This window comes from Artemia franciscana, chromosome 7, assembly GCF_032884065.1.
Source record: "Artemia franciscana chromosome 7, ASM3288406v1, whole genome shotgun sequence".
NCBI lineage: Eukaryota > Metazoa > Arthropoda > Branchiopoda > Anostraca > Artemiidae > Artemia > Artemia franciscana.
The window spans coordinates 53,415,822-53,437,999 of NC_088869.1; the positions used below are offsets into that span (position 1 = coordinate 53,415,822).

The window sequence follows — 22,178 nt, forward strand, 5'->3', positions numbered from 1 at the left end:
ATTCGCACTTTTGCTCCATAACCTGTCATGGAGGGGGGGGGGGAGAGATGCACTTGAAAACAAATGAGACTGAGAGAGAAAAAATTTAAGCTATATAAAAATTTATTCTCATCACTGAGCAATTATTTTCAGATATGAAGAATAATATTTTTATTGTCTCCTAGCAACAAATTAAATTCATAATAGCTTCAATGAATTGTGTAGTCAAAGCTAGAGCTGTAGTCGATTGCTCTTACCAGAAAGAGAAACTTTCTCGTGAGAAATTTTGTATTGTTCAGATATTGAAACGAAATTCTTGATTAACTTTTTAAACGTTTTGACACCTCAGATTTAACAATAGTTTGTTAAAAATTCAACTTTTGGTCTAGTTTTCTGTTGCTGTTTTTTTTTTTTTTTCCTAGGATCTCCGTATGTGCTCGTGTGTTCTAAAATATCTCATGGCCATTGACCCGTTGCCGTGGAAGCTGCCTTAAATTTAAACCACGTAAATAAAGCCAACAGAATAAAAATTTCCCTTGTTTTGTTTTTAATTCTTTTTCTTTTTTTTAAATTCGTTTTAGCTTTACATATTTTGTGTTAGTGCTTGTAATGAACTTTTCCTATTTCACTCTAGAACGACTTAGATCTTCTTATTGCAAAGAAAGATACAAGATCATTTAAAAAAGCATTATTTCCTACCGAGCTTCGAAAAAGAGATTACCACGTAGTTGATGTCGTCGAAGGGCAATTGATGGTATGCGTCAATCATGACCAGGTCTCTACGAATTTATATACTGCTCCATTCGAAGATGTTGAACAGGCAAGATTTGCTCTCTCACTGGAAAACATCTATTATTTCTATCCTGAGAGTACCACACAGAGCACGTGGATTAAGTAAGTTTAACGATATCTGTAACTGTTTTTTTTTTTTTTTTTTTTTTGTGGGTTTTTATCTCTCTCTGTAAGCGTAGAAATTTTTTTTAGATAAAATATAGAAAAGATTTAAAATTTTACGAATAAATCTACAGTTGCAACTAGGACTTTTTTTTAGGGGGGGGTACTAATAGTAACAAAATTGTTATTTTGAGTAAGAAATGTCCATAAATTTGAAAATTGAAGTTTGGGGGAGGAGTAAGGCTAACTCTGAGACTTCTTGCGGACTTTCCTAGCCTGAAAAGGTTTTTTCGAGCTTCTAATGTTAACCCCCCTCCCCCCTGAGCACTGACTACTCATGAAGTTTGAAAATTTTGTGTTAGATGAAACTTTAAAGAAGTAACTAACGGCCAAAATTAGAGTGCTTTAAGGGATTTGCCAGTACCTAATTCCAGTATTTCTCTTCTTGTGAGGCTTAAAAAATTCTTCTAAATAACTTCTAAATTTGGAAAATATAAATATGAAATAATAAGGTCAATTCATAAATAAAGTATTACACAATAGTAAATACTTTGAAGTTTCGCTCTAGGTCTATATATTATGTTTATAAGAAAAAAACATCCTCATTTTTATGGCACTTGGTGTCTGCCAATTGACATATAGCGATCGCAAATTCTGTCGGTCTGTCTGTCCCGGTTTTGCTAGTTTAGGCACTTCCAGGTGAGCTAGGAGTCATAGGACGATGAAATTTGGCAAGCGTATCAGGAACCAGACCAGATTAAATTAGAAATTGTCTTTTCCCCGATTGGACCATCTGGGAGAGTCGGGGGGCTGTTAAATCAGAAAAAAATCGATAAAGTGAGGTATTTTTAACTTACACACCGGTGATCTTAATGAAATTTGATATTTAGAAGGATATCGTGTCTCAGAGCTCATATTGTAAATCCTACGTGACTGACATAAACAGACCGAATCTGCTCTCTTTGGGGGAGGTGTGGGGGGCAGTAATTCGCAAAAAAATAGAAAAAATGAGGTATTTGTAACTTACGAATGAGTGAAATGATCTTTGTGAAATTTGATATTTAGAAGAATCTTGTGCTTTAGAGCTCTTATTTTAAATCTCGAACAGATCCGGTGACATTGGGGGGAGTTGTAGGGGGAACGGACATCTTGTAAAACGTGAAAATTGAGGTATCCTTTTCTTACGAATGGGTGATTGGATCTAAATGAAACCTGATATACAGAAAGATCTTCTGTCTCAAATGCTCCATTTTCAATTCGAATCGGACCCGGGACATTTCCTGTGCTTTGGCAAGTTCGGTGCTTCTGGACGAGCTAGGATGATGAAAATTGGTGGGTGTGTCAGGGACCTACACAAATTGACTTGATAACAATCGTTTTCCCGATTCGACCATCTAGGGGGCTGGAGGGAGAGGAAAAATTGAAAAAATTTGATATTTTTAACTTACGAATGGGTTTCGGATCTTAATGAAAGTTGGTATTTAGAAGTGTCTCGTGTCTCAGAGCTCTCATTTTAAATCCTGACCGTATCCGGTGATTTTGGGGGAGTTGGAGGGGGAAACAGGAAATCTTGGAAAACGCTTTGAGTGGAGAGATCGGGATGAAACTTGGTGTCAAAAATAAACACAAGTCCTAGATACATGATTGACATAACCGGACTGAATCCACTCTCTTTGGGGTAGGGGGGTTAATTCGAAAAAACAGGAAAAACTGAGGTATTTGAACTTAAGAACGGCTGACCGGATCTTAATGAAATTTGATATTTGGAAGGAACTTATGTCTCAGAGCTCTTATTTTAAACCCTGACCAGACCTGTTGACATTGGGGAGAGTTGGAGGGGAAAACCGGAAATCATGGAAAACATTGGAAAACCCCGATTGGACCATCTGTGGGGCTGAAGGAAGAAGAAAAATTAAAAAAAGAGGTATTTTTAACTTACGAGTGGGTGATCGGATCTTAATGAATTTTGATATTTAGAAAAACCTCGTGTCTCAGAGCTCTTATTTTAAATCTCGAATGGCATTAAGCTCTGATTTTCCTTTTAAATCACTCTATTGATTGTTAGAATTTTGCTAGAGCTCATGCCGTATGAGCTCTTGGCTCTTCCGACCTCCTCACAAGTGGCGTTTGAGCTCTTAGCTCTTGTTCATGTTTGAATTAAAACATTAAAATTATTGGTCAATAACCATAAATATTTTTGCAGTTTGCATAATAGTTTTACCGATCCTAAACTGAACTTAAAGATTTTGTCAACTTTTTTCTCATCTCTTAAAAGGGTATTGGACATTGTGCACTTGACAAACGTCAAGTAAAGGTCAGCAACAAGTGAATATACGTGCTTTAAGCGGATGAAATTTAAGCTGAAACTCTGCACATTAATATCAAAATTTATAATTTTTTTGGAGGCGAATCCTCCCTATTGACACCAATATATCACCCTTCGTATGATTCTCACGGGTCTGTAACATGAATACATGTACTTTAAGCTGAGGAATTGATAGCTGAAATGGTGCACGTTATGATCAAAATTCAATATTAGTTTTATATTTTTAGAAGTGCATCAACAGATTCATTTGTTGATATTCACAAAGTGCGTGGCCTACGAGGCACATATATTGCATCACAACTAAGACCAAATGTTACTACACCCCATGTCACACCAGAGGATTTGGTGACTGTCATCACTTTTGATATGGGAGGTGAATGGAAACCTATTCAGTCACCCCGAGTTGATGATGAAGGGCAACCGATCAAATGTCAAAAGGTAAATTTAATCCTTCTTTCCAATTCTAGCTCTTCATTTTAACTGGTAACGCCAAAATGAGGATCTTTGAAGTAAATGATAATTGCGTTCCATGGCTATGCAGTAAATGAGTCCAAGATGCTGATTTTGGCTTGAATAACTTTGTTTAATCTCAGTGACTTTGTTTGGTATTTTCAAGACAAGTTTTTGGTTGTGACTGATGTTGTAATAAATCAATTTCATGATAGGACGTACATAACTAAAATTCATACTTTTTTTTTTTACTATGATACATTTTGAATAGGCAGATACATCTAAAGTGCCCAATATGTCCTATTTTTCAACACTTTATTTTATGTGTTTGTTAAAGCTTTGGTTGGATAAACCAAACAGATGGCTTTGATAGAATATCAAAACGTTCTTTTTCTGGTCAGTCACCTAAAGAAAGAAAGAAAAAGAACTACAGTCTAACATCTTGGCTCTCTCTCTGCACATAGGCAGTAATTCAATTCAGAATTTTGAAATAAGTTGTGGAACATTCTGGAATAAAAAATATTTGGTGGGGGAGGCACAACTTGAAAAAAAATACGCCCAAAAATTGCGTAATTGTGTGGAAAACCCAAAAATATGTTTGAAAACTTGGAAGGTAGCTATATTTTTGGGAGAGGAGGGCGCTTTAAAAAAAAAGGTGGATTATAAATAGGAATACATAAAACTTGGGCAGCCGGGAAAGGGACGAAAAACGTATAAAACTGAAGAATGTGGATAAATTCACGATGTCGACTTCTGAACAATAACTAAACGAAAGTTTTTATAGCCAAAGCGGAATATTGGCTATCGTAAGGATGGTATTATGTTGATTAATTTATGAAAATCTGGGATAGTGCTATTGTTGAAATGAGGTTCAGGCCTTGTAAGTACATCTGAGCGCATGGTTCCTTGGCAGACCAACGATAGCCGAAGAGGGGCTAATGACTTCCTAGCTCCAATAATATATTCAGCTTTTAACTCTTTTAGTTTTGAAGGTAGAATTTCTATTCCTGTAGTTTTTATGCATTAACTAAATAAACCTACAAGACAAAAACAAAGAGAAAAAGAAATCTCAAGAAGAAGAAAACAGATGGGACTACGGCCAGTGACAGGAAAAGACAAACTAAAACGACGTGGATATTTTGCCTGTATAAAACATGGCGTCTTCAACGTTAAGAAACTAAGATAAAATCCAAACTAGCCTAAAACCAAATAAAATCTAAAACCAAGAAAAAAAAACAATATCTATATACATAATTGTATGTATAACTTACAATTATTCTTCACATAATTTTCGTCTGAAATACGAAAACTTAAAACACTTATCTATGGATTATACACGTGCCCAATGCAACCCCAAGAATTACGCGAATATGGAAATAAGAAAAATACGGTAAAAGACGGGAAATGTCAATGAGAAGAACTTGGGACAGAATGCAATAGAGTGGATGTTCTTCTTTTGGAAATGATTGTGATTCGGTATAGTTGGATAGTTGAGCCTTCTAAATTGCCATGTATATTCACTTAAAGTAACTCATATCTCTCTATATTCGCTTTATTTAGAAAAATAGCCACTTTTTCCCAAAATGGTGCAATAGTTATTTATGTGTGGATCTTTTTTTACTCCAAAAATTTTAAGTAGGTTCCAAATAAGCTCACTGATTTGGAAATTGTGATTAAAAATAATCTTGTTTTGAATTTTGTACTTCTGCTGCGCTATTAATTTTAAACCCATGTTAAACCAAAGTTAAAACACAAAAATTAAAACTTCTCTGTTTCGCGTATTATATAAACCTCTATGAAAAACTTCTATTTCATCTTGTTAGGCTAATTGTGGAGACGCTTTCGCATAATCTTACCACTGGAACCAAATATCGGGACCTGCATCGGGTTCCTCCTTCTGAGTTAAAACTCCGGGTGCCGTATTACCAAGCTGAGTTCAATCCCACTACGCCATTACAGGGCGTATTGAAAGCTATTTTTCTACCTCGATAACGTATAAAAACTATCCTGCTATTTTTATAACGCTGTGCCATTTTGCTCTGTGCTGCACATTTCTTGCGGCCCTCTACAAATCATGTCCCAACACAATCACTTAATTGCAACTCAAAATTTGTAAGTAATAAGACAACAATACACTTACTTAGAATAAAATAGTTTGTTTATAACACCGAATCTAGCAAAGCCACTACAGCAGAAACATCGAGGTCCTATTTCAAAAAACTAATTCATTTGCCATGATTAATTAATGTTAATTTCAGAATGATGGTTGCTCTCTCCATTTATCGCAGCGACTGACAATGCTGTATCCATCCATTCGAACTGTTCCTATTGTGTCAAGTAGCTCAGCTATTGGAATCCTAATGGCTACGGGAGTCCTTGGCAAATCTTTCAAAGGTCATCCTGGACTTTTTATTAGCAGTAACGGTGGATCCTCTTGGCGTCAGGTAAATGTACTTTTGTTCATTGCCCTAGACTGACACTAAATTACTTTAAAAAGAAGTATATTCTATACTCCTTTTGTAAAAAGTATACTTTTAATTCCTTTTGGGTATTTTTGGCTTATTTTTCCATCCCATCACATTATTCCGAATCCCTGCAGAGGAATATAGCCCCGACTTTTTAAACCTGGCTAAATAATGTTACGCAACAAATCTCGATGGACGGAGAAGCGCAATTTTTTGAGAGACAGGTAACTCTGCCTTTTAAGAATCTTCTTTTTGTTGAAAATACTAAGCCAGTAACAAACGCATCAAGGTTTTTAAGTACGAAACTTTTCAGAAGGAAGCTGGTTCTCTGGGATACAACAAACTTAACCTTGTTTTGCATTTCTAGAGTATAAATGGTTGAAATAAATTGTTGCTGAATTGTTTGGAAGTTTATTTTTGTTGTGGCTTGCGAATTTAGTTATATAATCTAATAGAGTCCACATTCTTGCAAAGTAATAGGTAGTTTCGATTGCCACCGGTTTGTTCGACTTATTGATTACATTTGAGGTTTTACATTAGTCGTGATATAGGTTTGGCGCCATAAGACCAACTGTTCGTGGTTTAGTATGTAGACTCAATCGTTGGGACTGAAAAATAAGCTAAAATAACGAAGGTCTAAACGTGAAAAGTATGTAGATGGGATGGAACCATGAGAATTGACCTAGACCGTAAAATTTTGAAAATATAAACTAAAAAAAAGCAGAGGAAGTGTGCGAGTGAAAAAGTCCACCGGAGAAAGTTAAAAATAGCCAGGTATTTGCTGGATTTATAAATAATGGTAAACACATGGTGTGTATTTTTGTAGACTATAGGAATTCCACTGCCGAGTTATTTAACAGATATACAGAGAACTCAACTTGGGACGACGTTGTGTGATGACCACACCTTCAAGCTATGTTGTAAGCAAGGTTTTTTTTTGTGTGCTGCTGATTGACCAAGGTGCCATCCATACCGAACGGAAAAAGGTGAAAAATAAACTGGTGGAACTAGCCCTAATGCCTGTTTTTTAACTAGTCTGTATTTATGAAAGCAACTGGCTGTCCATCTATTTTGTGGTAGTCAATGAACATCCAAACTATTCAAGCTCGAAACCCAAAAATTAGGGCAAATAATCTTGAAGCTATGAAAGTTGCTGTGGACTATATAAAGAGGAAAAGGCTCTGCAAAAGAAAACCTGTGAAACATGATTTGGAGTGACGTTGGGAGGGCTGGTGATCAGGGTTGCCAACTATAGTGAGAACAAGGAAATGGCAAAATACCTTCGAATTGGTAGTACAGTAGGATGAGAGACCCTTGAATAGACTAAGGATATAAAATAAACTCATGTTAGGTTAGCATTAAGAGTCTGGGAAATTTCATGAAAAAAAAAAAAATAAATAAATAAACTAGAGTCATTAGCATGACCCAGCTTAACCACAAATTGAATTGTCATAACTTAAATAAAAATGCTAATTTTTCATCTCTTTTATTGCATTGGCTTCAGTATGGGTATATTTGTGTGCGTGTTTTCAGAAACGAGTCTTATTTTGCTTACTAACCTAGCCCTAACTATTTTATTGTCCCTAAAGTATCTTCGAAAAAGGGGCTGGCCTATTTTTAGACAATTTTACATTTAATCGAAATAAAATATAATTTTTAAGTAAAATCCAAATTATTTGATTTGTGATTGAATTTTGTTATCATTGAGTAGATACTAACAAAATAAAAACGGGCTATCCTAACTATTTTAAGTTTATAATGTATCTGCCTTGGCGTCGTTGACTCGGAAAAAGTTGGCCTAATAGATCCTATTCGTAGCTGTCCGGACTTCGTGTAAATTCAATGGTTATAGTGAACCTAATGATAAGACTCTTTTCACCATTTTTTGTTTGAGTGCCTTCTAATGTGTCTGTGCGAATTGTTTTTTTTTATATTTATGCTCCACTAGAACCAACTAAATGATATTTTTATATTGTGAATTAAAGGTTAAGCTTATAAAAAAAATCATGTTCTATTTAGTTTTGTTGAACTGTCAGTGGTGGTGAAAGTAGTTATATTTCTCTCATAGTTTTATTATTTTATTATTATAGTATATTTTCATTATTACAAAGAATTAAATACTGTATTTTTAGTTTTTGGTCACTTACGGGATCACCAGTGACTAACACTGGTATACCAATGTTTGAATAATATTCCATCAGCATGTTTTGTGGATAGATGTTCCACTAATTATGATTATCATTCTTATTATGCTAGGAATGCCGAGAAGCTAGTAAATGAACTGATTAGTTATTTTTATGAATTGTTCAAAATAATAAAATTGATCAGTCAATTTTTATAATTATATTATTACATTTCATTTATTGTTAAATATATAGATATATAACTAAAACTATAACAGTTTAAAAATTTTATATTTGTTTCTCTGTCGATTGAAAGGTTTCATCCCCATTTTGAACTGTTATATTTTCGTAATGGAAAGGCAGTGTGGTCTTCGAAATTATCTAGATATATAACTACTTTATTATTATAGTTTTATTAAAACTGCCGAACGTGTTTGTATTTTTTTTTTTTTTTAGCAGTTTTATTAAACCCATGTTAAAACACTCAAGTTTTCTCTGATGTCAGTTTCCCACATTCTATGATTCTGTATTACCCGATTAAATATTATATTCCTTTTTAGATTTTGAAAGGAAACTATTTTTACGCAATGGGGGATTACGGTGGCGTTTTGGTTGCTGTGAAGTATTATAAATCAAATGGGCTAACAAATGAGATGATTTATTCACTTGATGAAGGAATTTCTTGAAAAGCGTCAAATTCTCTGAGAGTCCGATGAGAGTGTATGGTTTGATAACTGAGCCAGGTGAAAATTCGACCAATTTTTTGATATTTGGCTCAAATTCTGGGAATCATAATTGGACAATAGTCACTGTTGATCTTCGAAGTGCTTTCGGTAATTTTAGTTTTTCTTTTTTGTATTTTTTAACGTTTCCTTAATATGAGACTCGTTTTTGATCTACGGAATGAAAAAGAACTCTGCCTCCAAAAAATATGCTTGGATCCCTCAAGGTTCACAGGTCAAATAAGATGAGCTATCAGCTTTCTCTTGTTTGGTTTGAACCATACCTACTCACAAGGGGGAGGAGTAAATCCTTCCAGAAGGAGGTTAGAAGGTATCCCTTCCAGAAGGAAAACATGAAAACAGTGCTAAAAGTACAACATTTTCCAATTTTGATCCCTCCTTCCTCTTTCCTCCTTTTTTCAAGCTCCTCCCCCTCGACTCACTCCCTAACGAGGCTTTGAGCTCGGCAAACTTGTGACTTGAGTAGTATCTCTTATACGAAGAAAGCTGAATGAGTCTGGGTCTTTATTCTAATAACTAAATGGAAAGATAGCTTTATAAGGGCTGCTGGACAATTCCAACTACTTTTAGCCACGCTTGAACAATTAGACATGGAAGTATAAATTTATAGCTAACCTTAGTTCATTTGTATTTAATTAATTGTAAATAAGTCCCATTTTGAATATTGTTTGTCCATGACTCTAGCCACAAATTCTGAAGATTACTGAGACTTTATTGGCAATTAACATAGTTTTCAGTCAAGAAAACCTGCTTTGCCATCCACCATTTGAGGATGTCATTTCTTATTTGGCTTAAGTTAACGCTATTCATGGCTTGATTTAAGAGTATTTTAAGATAAGAAAACTGAAATATACAAATCACTAAATATGGTTCATTCTTGTTTGCTTATAATAATATGTATATGTTTTCGAAAGCTTTATGCAGTCGACAAGTTCGAGTCTAGCTGTTTTCGGTGATAGTTGTACCATATGTTCTAGTACTTTCTATTTTGGCCCTTTTGTCAAATAATAATAAACGTAGCGTTTAAAAATCTCTCCCGTATCTACCTCCCTGGAATCATCATAGAGCAATTAGCAGCCAATATAACATAAACAACTGCACATTGTTGCGCAGAAAAAGTTTGGTTAAATAAGGGATTGGTGGGAAACGATTCAGTCAACTCCAGGTAAATGGAAATCCTCGATAATTCGAATTATTTTTAATCCCTTTTAAAAAAACCTATCTCAGTCAAAGAAAAAAACCTGCATAACTCAAAAGAATTCTGTAGCTGTAGTTTAACTCCGTAAGTCAAAGTTACCCAAAAAACTACCTTCATAACTCAAAATTCAGTAGATATATCAAATTTATCTTTACTCTAATTGCCATTTTAATTTAGTTTCCATAAGTCAAAGTTTACCTCCGTATCTCAAAGTTTCTTTCAGCGGACATCTCTAAGTCGAAACTTCGGTGTGTACAGGTTGCAATGAGTTGATAAAAGCACATAAGCTAAAGCTTATCTGTTAGCGTTTTCACAGCATTGAGTATTGTATCGTATTGTACATTATTGAAGAGTGCATATTGCTTGTATCGATAGTGGTGTGATTGTATGTACAGTGTTCGAGTTAAAACGAGTGCTAAGAGACAAGTACAAAGTTGACGGTAGTTGTTGTAAATAATTAAGATGGTGCATGAAGAGACGCAAAAGAAGGGGTCAACCAAGTTAAAACCGTTCATTATTGGTAAAGAAAAAAAAAGATTCCTAGATGCTTTAAAGAGTAAAGTCAAATAAAAGGGCGTAGATGTATAATGAGGTATTTTCCTCATGGTGGATTGAATTAGATAAAACTGTGGGTAAAAAGAAACTCAAAATTCTGCTATTTGTGGACAATTGTACTGCACACATTCCTATTCATCCTCTAAAATGGGTTAGTATAAAATTTTCGGCAGTCAATACAACATATAAATTGCAGTCACTAGATGTAGGAATAATAAAAAACTCGAAGGTAGTCACAGAACTGAAGTGGTTAGAAAATATATTTCTGACATTAAAGACAGAAAGGTGTTCTTAGAGGCCAGTGTCAAGAAATGTTGAGGCATCATATTGAGTAAAACAACAGCTAACTGCTTTAAGTTATGTTGATACGAACTATCAAAAAATCAAGCTGAAACAGAAAATGGACTACAAGTGAAAGTACAACTATAAGTGGGACCAAACAAAAATATCGAGGCTGAGTGGAATGGGGTGACAATGCATCTGCAATCAGACAAGATACCAACATTTGAAGAATGTACACATGTCAATGAGGAGGTAGTGGTAATCGGCAACTTAACTGATGAAGAAATTGTAAAATCCCTAACCATTAATGAGGATGCTCCTTCTGACGACTATAACGAGGAATAGGAGCTAGTGGACCCAAAGAAATCAAAACCCCAGTTCCTGCTTTACCTGTGTTCTAGAAAAAAAGCAATGCACCTGATAATTTTTTTTCATCGGCTATTTCAACCGAAAAGATGATCGACACACGTGTTTCCAATAGTCTTAAGCAGGGAAGGCTACGGACTTTTTACACAGTGAGGTTAGTGTATAGGGAATGCTGTTTAATGTGCTGTGTACGTTTTTCCATTTTGTATACAGTGAGTATTTTTTATTAATGCAGTAATTAACTTTTTTTTCATATTAATACAATAATAAAATTAATCTAAGCTTTTGTTGGTTGTAGGTAGTAAATTTAGCCCTTTTTTGCCTCTGTAACTCGAACTTTTATTTCGTCCCTATAGCACGTTAACTTTTAAGTCCAGTTTCATTTAGAAGGATCTCTATAAACTCGAACTATGCCTAAGTCGAACTTTACGTAAATTGGAGAAGAAAATTTGTGGTCCTATAAATTTTAAGTTAGCGTTTGGCGACTCAAATACTCCATTAGTGACATTCTGTATTTTTGGAAAAGTTTAGCTGCCAACCTCAGTTTAAAAAGTGGAATATCTCGAAGATACTGACGTGTCCCAACCAAACAAGGATTTTAATCAAAAAGTAATTTTTTAGAACATGCGTTTGCAACCTTAGTTTGAAGCAAGGCCGTCTAAAGACGGGCGAGGGTCCGGGGATCTGGGTTGGAGTTTCCTACTCTGTAATGCACAAGCATCATTGTATGTAGATACTTTGTTTATCAATAGAAAATCAAAAAACCTATAAATTGGCTCCCTCCTTTCATCAAAATATTGAAAAATACGTTCACCCTCTCTGAGCCGTACCTAAAGTTGGTGGGGCCCGGGGCAAAATTAAATACAACACCCCCTTTCCGAATTATATATAAGCAGAAAAAGCCGAATAAAAGTGAAAAATTGGATCAAAGTGGGCAATTCCCCAGCTTTCGCGTCCCCTAACCCACATCGCCCGGGGCAAATGCCTGGTCCCCCCTCTAGGAACGACTCTATCCCCTCTAATATTTGGGAAGTAACGCCACTAGTGACACTCGTCGCTTTAATTACATTAAAAAAGGTTGTTTTTCAAAGCTACTGCTGGAAATATATTTATTTTCGCATATTCTCGGCTCAAAGTAAGAAAACATAGAGGTAAGAACTATACATAAAACTTGGATGAAAATATAAATGTACGGTAAATTTATATGGAAATTGACGAATGTCTGTTTTTTCACCAAAATGTCGAAAAAAGCAGAAGTCTGCATTGAAAATAATCCAGGTAATATTTGTGCTTAAATATATAGACCACATCTAGCTCTGTGATTTTGGTGCTGTCAGTAGTTTCTCAGTTATGAGCTACTCGTCTCTTATCCATTTCATTTATCTTCTGAATGTCCTAAGTAATTACCTTGGGACAGCGAGAGATAAACCCGTGCCTTGTAACAACTGGGTTAATGGTTCAATCCCGCCTGTCGCAAGGAGATTTTTTTGTAGATGTCTGATTAAATAATTTTTTCGTTGTTTTTTATTTACTATATTTTTAAAATGTTATTTAGGAAATTACGCTTCAATTTTTCTTTTGAATATGTCAATTTATTTTCATTAAGTATTACTATAAAAAAGCTTTTTATACTTTGGTCAAGTATTTCATTAATTTGAACTAAAATTTTGAAAAATTATTATTCTCTGGCGCTTTCCTACGGCATTCATCGAGTTTTGACAAATTGCCTGTATTACGTTTTGAAAAAAAAAATGCAATTTAGTACTTTAAATCGCTAAGTTGTCATCTTACAAAACATGTTTTATTCTATAGCTCATGTTATTCATTACTATAATTTACTTTGTTTTAATATTTGGCTCTCAGTGAAAGGTAATGCAATAAGAGAAATGTATGAACTTTTCTTAAATCTTAAATATGCGCTTATTAAATTGAACGATCAATTGTTCGTAGGTGAAGAAACAAATTCAAAAATAAAAAAACTTGGGTTTTGGGGTTTTGGTACGTTTTTCGTCTACCCTTATAGACTTGACTCTTGAATACTAACAATAAAAAAAGCTGTGCAATCCTTTAGTTCATTTGTATTTTTTTCCTTATTATCTATTGACCGCTTTACCAGCATGGTAATGGCCACAACCTCTTTCCCTAGAAAAAATTCAAACACATAAGTAAAATTACGGTAAATTGTTTGAAATGAAAAAAAAACCATTATGGTACGAAAATTCGTTGAGTTATTTTTATAAATATTTGGTAGTCCTTTGACTTATGGTCGAATACCTGTGATCTTGTTTGACCTCTTGTTTTAAACTAGCATGAATTGGACCAACTACCAAATTTTACTTTTGTTATTCCATTTCCAGAAAGAGACTGTAATGCTTCGGACTATAAGCCATGGTCTCCTTCGTCTGCTTCAACATTTGGTAGAAAATGCCTCCTGGGAAGACATGTTGTTTATGAAAGGCGAATTCCCACCTCCGTGTGTTTTGCTGGATCACCATACAATCGCGCGTTGACTTTGGAAAATTGCGAATGTAGGAGAGAAGATTATGAATGGTATGCTTAAAAAATCTTTATCCCTCTCTTCCTTTCCTTTGTCTCGGAGGTTTTTCGTTTGAAAATTGCTTCGAATTTCACTTCCTTCCACTTGCAGTCAAACAAATTAGTAGGGATAGAACATGCGTTACAAAAAGAATATAGACTTTGTAAAGCGACTACAAAAGTTGGTCTGCATACAAATTGAATATTTAGTGTGGAAACATTGGTGAATTGAAACGACTTTTCACTTAATTGAAGACCATCTCTAATTTGAATTCGGAAATGTTTTTTTATTCTCTCGAAGCCTGTCTTTTGAAGATCAGTATGAGGCAACCCTGGCAGCAAACTAATTACCACCTTATGTAAAAGGGCTTTCGTATCGTATTTTAGTGATATATTTACACACTATACAGAACAACTAGCTTAGTGTTTAGCACTGTAATGGAAAGCATTCATAGCAGCAACATTCTTATTTGGGTCTTCAGCATGTTGCGGATAATTCTTTACTGAATGGAAAAAACTTTCTAGTAGAGCCTAATGTGTAGATGTTGTATTGAAAGCACCCATTAGCTTCCAAGTTAATAAATTCATACCTATTATTCCATAAAGAATAAATATTATGGAATGCCATGTATCATAAACAATTTAGAATTCATAATTACCGTTATAATTCATAATTACCGTTCCATATTTTGACTTATTTGGAGCATGGACCTTCTTTATATAATCAAGTCATCCTGTAACTTTGGGGATATGTTTATAATTACACAATAAAGAGCTTGTACAGACTGAAAGTTTCATGGGAAGATTAGCCATTTGTCTGACTAAACCACACAAGTTGACGCATAAATTCATTACTCGGACAGTTAAACTCTTGTTTTTATGTTATGACTTTGTTTTTGTTTAATGTCTAATTAATCACCCTCAGATGTGAACTGGGGTTTGTGATACTCACTAACTAAATATGACCAATTTAGAATCCACACAACTGATTATGTTAAGCGGACTAAATTGCCCCGATTCTTTTGGGGCAACGTGCTGTCCATGCTCTCTATTAAAATACAAAGAATTAATAATATTGATTGCACAGACCGTTTTTTTTATACACAAAAAAAGAAAGACAGGTGAACATGCATATGTTAAATAAGTGGCAATATGGTTGATTATTCTGGTTTTTGAATTTTCGAGTCATATTATAATTTTAGAGGATATAATTTTATAATTTTGAGGATAATCTTTGATTTACATTGGGAAGGTTTAGAAAGATGTCGAGCGAATGATTCACCAGTTTTCTAATAAGTACCAAAGTCTACAAATTTCTTTGACAACGTGAATTCTTGGTTTTATGTTGCTACTAAATTTTTTGTATTGATTATTTTTTATGTACTGACTGTGCTGTCATGCTCAGATGGGTCTTGGGGTATGAACACCTCAGTGACTCTTTGTCTTAGATTTAGAATTCTGGCACCTGATTTAAACAAAGAGCTCCATATTGCTCCAAGTTTTTTAGCGCAAGATGCTGCCCCTGGTCGACATTAACTATAAATAATTTAAATGTTTATATTGCTGACCATTTATTTTAACGAGAGATAAAATATCACGCTTGTCAAATCTAACTAGTGTGTGTCAACGTAAAAATTTCAAAATATATCAAATGTCAGGTATGTTAAATATTAAAACATTTCTGTGTCAAAATATTGGATGTAAAGATTATGATGGCTTCTTGACAAATTTATTGTATGTTTTAGTGACTTCGGCTACAAGCTTGATGTCTGGAGCAACGTTTGTGCTAAAGATTCCCCATTCAAGTCGGACGTTTTTGCTGTACCAGAGAGCTGTAAGCCAGGCAAATTTTATAATCTAACACGTGGGTATCGGAAGATCCCTGGCGATTCCTGTGTTGATGGAGACTCGAAAAGCTATGAGCCCCAAAGAATACCTTGTCCTGTTCAGTAAGTTACTTATTGTTGTGTTCAAAACGAAAATACGTTTTCTTTATTTTCCTGCTTTAACAAGAAACCGCTTATCGGTATTTAAAGCTTATCTCGAAAGTATTTTTTTTTTTTATGGATTAAAACAGAAATTTATGCTACTCCAGTGCGGTTGCTTGTATGAGATGTTTCAAATTTCAAAACCTTGATTTTTTGGGATTAGTATCACTGGTGTTACTATATTAATGACCCTGTCTTTGATTCAGAAAGGCTGTTCTTGGCGTTTAAGACGTATCAGGATTTTTTTTACCACGTAAATTTTGTTTTCATGTTACTACTATTTTTAGTTGAAATGTAGTAATTTCGGTCCAGAAAGGCTGTTTTTGGTCTTCAAGATATTGCAGGAATTGCTTTTGCGTAAATATTTTGATTATCTCATGATTTCTGTGAATGAGAAAGAGACAATCTCATTTTTTTCATTAAATTAACTCGGACATTATGCACAGGCAATGTACAAGTTCTTATGGACCTCTTATTTTTGTCAAAGCACATACAAAGTTTGAGTGATTGACTCTCAACTTTACACATCCATAATGAAGCCTCCTAAAATTGAGATTAACTCCACAGTACCCCACAGTACCCCACTCTTTACGCTAGAGTATTTTTAAGTCATTTCAACCATTAATTTTACGGCCTTTGTGATTCAGGGGTCATTCTTAAAGAATTGGGACCAAATTGAAGCTTTAGCGTAAAGAGCGAGGTTTTGACGAGGGGGAGACCCCCATCATATCCGTAATAAAAATATACAAATATAGAATTTGGTTACAGAAGTTAATTCATAAGTTACGTATATTTATTACTAATAAAAACGTTCGTAAAAAAATAATAAAAGGTTCTAATTGCCTTTTTAAGTAACAAAAAATTGGAGTGCAGCTAAGCCTCCTCCCTCACCCATTTTTCTTATCAAAATCGTCCGACTAAAACTATGAGAAAGCCATTTAGCAAAAAAAAAATAACATGCGAATTTCGTTTTAATTATATGTGCGGTGAGTGAAAATCAAAACATGCATTAATTCAAAAACGTTCAGAAATTAAATTTTAAAAAAAACAAGTTTTTTAACTGCACGTTAGGAGCAACATTAAAAACTTGAAACGAACAGAAGTTATTCCGTATATGAAAGGGGTTGTCCCTTCCTCAACGCGTCGCTCTTTACGCTAAAGTTTTTTTATTGTTTTAAAAAGTAGAGTTTGTGACAAAAAGTCAAACTTTAGAATAAAGAGCGGGCATTGAGGAGGCGACAACTCCTTTCATATACGGAATAATTTCTCTTCGTTTTAAGTTTTAACGTCGCTCCTTACTAGCAGTTGAAAAACTTGCTTTTTTTAATTTAATCAAAAACTTAGATCAGACACTTAGTACAACAAAAAATTTTGCCTTATTATTATACTCACCGTATTACAATATTAATAAAAAAACTTTTTTGACCAGACAAGTTTTTCAAAGAAAAGTAAAGAGCTCTATTAAGCCAAGAATGAGAAAAATGAAGTTAAATAATCTTCCAAGTGTAGAACAACAACAAATCACTATCAATGTATAAATGAAACTTAAAACGAACAGAAATTAGAATAAATAGCCGAGTAAAACTAAAAACTAGCAAAAATTAACATGAGTAGGAATGATAAACCTATGTCCCCTATGCCGACCAGAACACAATTTGCGCTCTACTGAAAAACATAAACAAATAAACAAATGACCGCGGATTGTCAGTTAAATTGAAACATACTGACATTTCTTCGGCAAGGTTTTGATATTTTTTCAGTTACGAAAGTAAGAAGGGTGAAAACATTTCAAGCGTATTTTTTTTCAGTAAAGCGCAAATTGTGTTCTGGTCTTGAGAAGGCATAGGAGTTATCAGCCCTACTCATGTTAATATTTGCTCATTTTGAGTTTGATTCGGCTATTTATTGCAAATTTCCATTTAGTGTAAATTTTCCATTTGAGTTTCATTTATTTATTGAGAGCGATATGTTGTAGTTTTACGCTTGGAAGATTATTTAAATAGCGACGAATATTCCCAGAATTGAATTCCATTGCCTTGGAAAAAATTTCCTTATTGTTTCTAATTTGTGTTTGTTTGAAGATTACTTGACTTTATCTTTGCTGATTCTTGGCTTAATGGAGCTCTTTACTTTTCTTTGAAAAGCTTGTCTTGTGGAAAAAGTTTTTTAAACTAATTTCTGCTCGTTTTTTATTGACATAGTCTTTTTTATGAAAAAAAAATATATATATTTTCAATTTTCTTTTATTAGAATCCATAGTATGGGTTGATATTTGTACGTTGGAGAAACTTTTACAAAATTTTTTAATCCTGATACATAAAACTTAATATCATTCCCAAAAGATTCTATCTATGCTCTTTGACAACCTGGATATACATACACTCTTTTTATTTATTTAAGTTGTAAGAACAGAAGTAGTAATAGTGGTATCCCCAAAAGTTTCAACTTAATAACCCCAGTCGTTCTCGATATATTGTTGAGGTGTTTTATTGGCAACCATTTAACACAATGCCTTTTGATTTATTTTTAGAGCAACATATAGTTTTAAAGTATAAGGGGCCAATTGCATAATTGTGGGGAGTTGAACATCCCTAATATCCCTATAGACATAGTTGCTGGACCGTTCTACCATTCTTAACAAAATGGCCCTCTCCATTCTTAACAAAATTGGCCAACCCAAGTCAAAATTTTGACTGGATATGGTTGGAAAATGAATGGGCTTGAGAGAAGGGCTGCTTGCCTTCCAATATATTGTTACTCTTAAAAAGGGCACCAGACACTCGCATTGTAATTGGAGTGCAAGGGGGAAGACGTTCCTCTTGATATATTTAGTATAACATTTTAAACAAGTAAAAACAAAGCAAAAACATTCTAAATATATTTTCAGTAAAGTGCAAATTGTGTTATGGTCTTGAGAAGGCACGGGGGTTTTCAACACTACTCATGTTAATTTTGCTCGTTTTGAGTTTGAATCGGGTATTTATTGTATGATTTAAATAAACAAAAATATGTTTAAAATGATTTAACTTTTTAACATTAATACATTAAAAATTATTGAAACTTTAAGGTATATATATCAGTATATGTATACTAAACTGACAATCCGCAGCCATTTTTTTATTAAAGTGCAAATAAGGGTCTGATCTTAAGAAGGTATGTGTGTTGTCAAAGACATAATTTCCAGGCCTTTCAACTATACAGGAAAAAATGGTTATCTAAAAATTTTAGTTAGATGTGTTTTGGGAATTAATGGGCACGAGGGGAAGGGGGTTGTTGTCCTTAAATCAATTTTAACTAATAAGAAGGGCACTAGCCCTTTCAATTTACAATCGAATGAGCCTTTTTCGAAGTTTCTACGACAACAAATAGCCATCTCAAAAATTTTATCAGATGCATTACGGGAAAATACGAGGCTTGGATGGTGGGATTTATCCACCCTCCGATCACTCTGAATCTTAAAAAGAGCACTAGAGCTTCTGATTACCAATCCAACGAGCCCCCTCCGTAGTTTATACAATCACCCTTTCTATATATACCTTATATGCCCCCAGGGCATTACTTACCTTGCCCTGAAGACTGGTGGGGGGGTGCCATCTTCAAAGAGATAATTGCTGGTCCTTTCAATTACGTTAAACAAAATGACTATCTCAAAATTTTGATTGGGTGTGTTTGGGGAAATGGTGGGCGACGAAGGGGGCTTGTTGCCCTCCAATCACTTTCGATTATTAAAAAGGGCACTGGTCCTTTCAATTTCTAATTAAATAAGCCGTTTTCTAATTTTCAAAACAACAAATGGCCATCTCTAGATTTCTAGCGGATGCATTTTGGTAAAATACGAGGTGTGGTGGGGGGTATCCACTCTCCGATCACTTGAGTCATAAAAAGATAACTAGAGCTTCTGTTTACGAATCTAATGAGCCCCCTCCGAAGTTTACACGATAATCCTTTCTATATACAGCTTATTTGCCCCAAGGGATAACGTACAAGTTTTGCCTTGGGGGCTGTGGGGGGTTGTCCGTCCTCAAAGACATAATTTCGGGACCTTTCAACTACGTTCGACAAAATAGCTATCTCAAAATTTTTATTAGATTTGTTTGGAGATATGGTGGGCTTGGGAGGGGGCTCATAGTCGAAAGCCATCCAATCACTTTCGACTATTAAAAAGCGCACTGGCCCTTTCAATTTCCAATCAAATGAGCTGTTTTCGAAGTTTCTACAACAACAAATGACCATCCCAAAATTAAGATCTGATGCATTTAGGGAAAATACGATGTGTGTAGGGAGGGGGTATCCACCCTCTTATCACTCTGAATCTTAAAAAGGACACCAGAACTTCTGACTACCTATCGAATGGTCCCTCTCCGAAGTAAATACGATCATCTTTTCTATATACACCTAATATGCCCCCAGGGTATAGCTTACAACCCTTGTCCTGAGGGCTGTAGAGGAGTAGTCATTCTCACAGACATAATTTACGGCCCTTTCAACTCCGTTGAACAAAATTACTATTTCAAAATTTTGATTGCATGTGTTTGAGGAGATGGTGGGTGCGGGAGGGGGGTTTGATGCCCTCTAATCACTTTCAAGTATTAAAAAGAGCACTAGCCCTTTCAGTTTTCATATCGACTGAGCTCTTTTCGAAGTTTCTATGACAACAAATGGCCATCTCAGAATTTCAATCAGATGCATTTCGGGAAAATACGAGGTGTGGGGGGGAGTATCCACCCTCTGATCAGTCTGAATCAAACAGAACACTAGAACATCTGATCTCCAATCTAATGAGCCTACTCCAAAGTTTCTACGAACGCCCTTTTTATATATGCCCCCAGAGCATAGCTTACAACCCTTGCCCTGAGGGCTGTGAGGGTGTTCATCCTCAAAGACATAATTTCCCGACCTATTAAGTACGCTGAACAAAATAGCTATCTCAAAATTTTGATTGGGTATGTTTGGGGAAATGGTGGAAGTAAGAGGGGGGTTTGTTGTCCTCTTAATACTTTCGGCTATTATAAAGGGCACCAACCATTTCAATTTTCAATCAAATAAACCCTTTTAGAAGTTTCTACGACAGCAAAGGGTCATCTCAAAAATTTGTATCAGATGCACTTAGGGAAAATAAAAGGTGTTGGGGGGGGGGGGGGGGTATCCAACCGCCGATCACTCTGAATCTTACAGAGGGCACAAGAACTTTTGATTACCGATCCAATGAGCCCCCTCCGAAATTCATACGATCACCCTTTCTATATAAACCTTAAATGCTCCCAGGGCATAACTTACAACCCTTGCCGGGGGGGGGGCTGTGGGGGGAGGGGCCTGTCATCCTCAAAGACATAATTTCTGGATCTTTCAATTGTATCGAACAAAAGGGCTATCTCAATTTTCATTGAATGTGTTTGGAGAAATGGTGGGCGTGGGAGGGGGGTCAGTTGCCCTTCAATCACTTTCGACTATTAAAAAGGGCAATAGCCCTTTCAGTTTCCAATCAAATGAGCCCTTTTCGAAGTTTCTATAACAGCTCCTTCCATGCCAAGTGCCCTGGTCAAAAAAAAAATGTGCCCAAATCGCTCTGTACTTGATAAAGCAAATTTTACCTTATTATTACACTGAAAGAGGCCAATGAACACCAAAGATTAGAAGCGGTTGTGTATTATCAAAACTAGCGCCACTTTCTACTCTTGCAAGTTGCCTATACTCTTTGAATACTACTACAGATAACTCATCGCAGGACCAAGTCACCTGTAGTGAGGCGGTGAGGACAAACTAAACCTCAATCTGCCGAAAGCTTTACTCTTTACTCCCTCCTATAAGGTTCAATTTGCCTTAAATAGAATAGTATGAAGGCACTAGAACTTCAAAGTCCAGAACAACACTACTGATCTCCGTTTCGTGGCACTTCAGCCAGGAAGTGCAATGGGGGGGGGGATTGGAATATATATATAATAATCCCCAGAAGTCTCTTCTTATAAAACCTTCATACAACATTAAAAGATATAGTTCGTTTCTTTTAGACCAACATAGGTGACAAAAAGCGCGTTATCACCCTTCTTCTGTGAAAAGTGACCTTTACACTCAAATTTTTCTTCACTGCTTTATTTGAGCACGAAGATCGTTTTTAAGTTCACTTTAGTACAGAATTTCCCGTAATGGCTGCTATAAAAAAAATATATTTATAATTCAAAAGTCCATCGCGTAACTGTATGGCATTAACCAATACAATTAATTAGCAATTAATTAATTAATTGATATTAATTAGCGTTAATCTCAATTTTAGGAG

At 35.0% G+C, this 22,178-nt stretch overlaps 1 protein-coding gene across 1 annotated transcript in view; it reads left to right on the forward strand.

The window, feature by feature from the left end:
- LOC136029727 (sortilin-related receptor-like) overlaps positions 1–22,178 on the forward strand; it is a 92,960-nt gene that overhangs the window by 8,418 nt on the left and 62,364 nt on the right. The window contains 7 exon segments of the mRNA XM_065708233.1: positions 614–873; positions 3,427–3,637; positions 5,908–6,093; positions 8,798–8,918; positions 8,921–9,070; positions 13,739–13,931; positions 15,662–15,865. Of these exon segments, the coding sequence (XP_065564305.1) occupies positions 614–873; positions 3,427–3,637; positions 5,908–6,093; positions 8,798–8,918; positions 8,921–9,070; positions 13,739–13,931; positions 15,662–15,865 (1,325 nt within the window).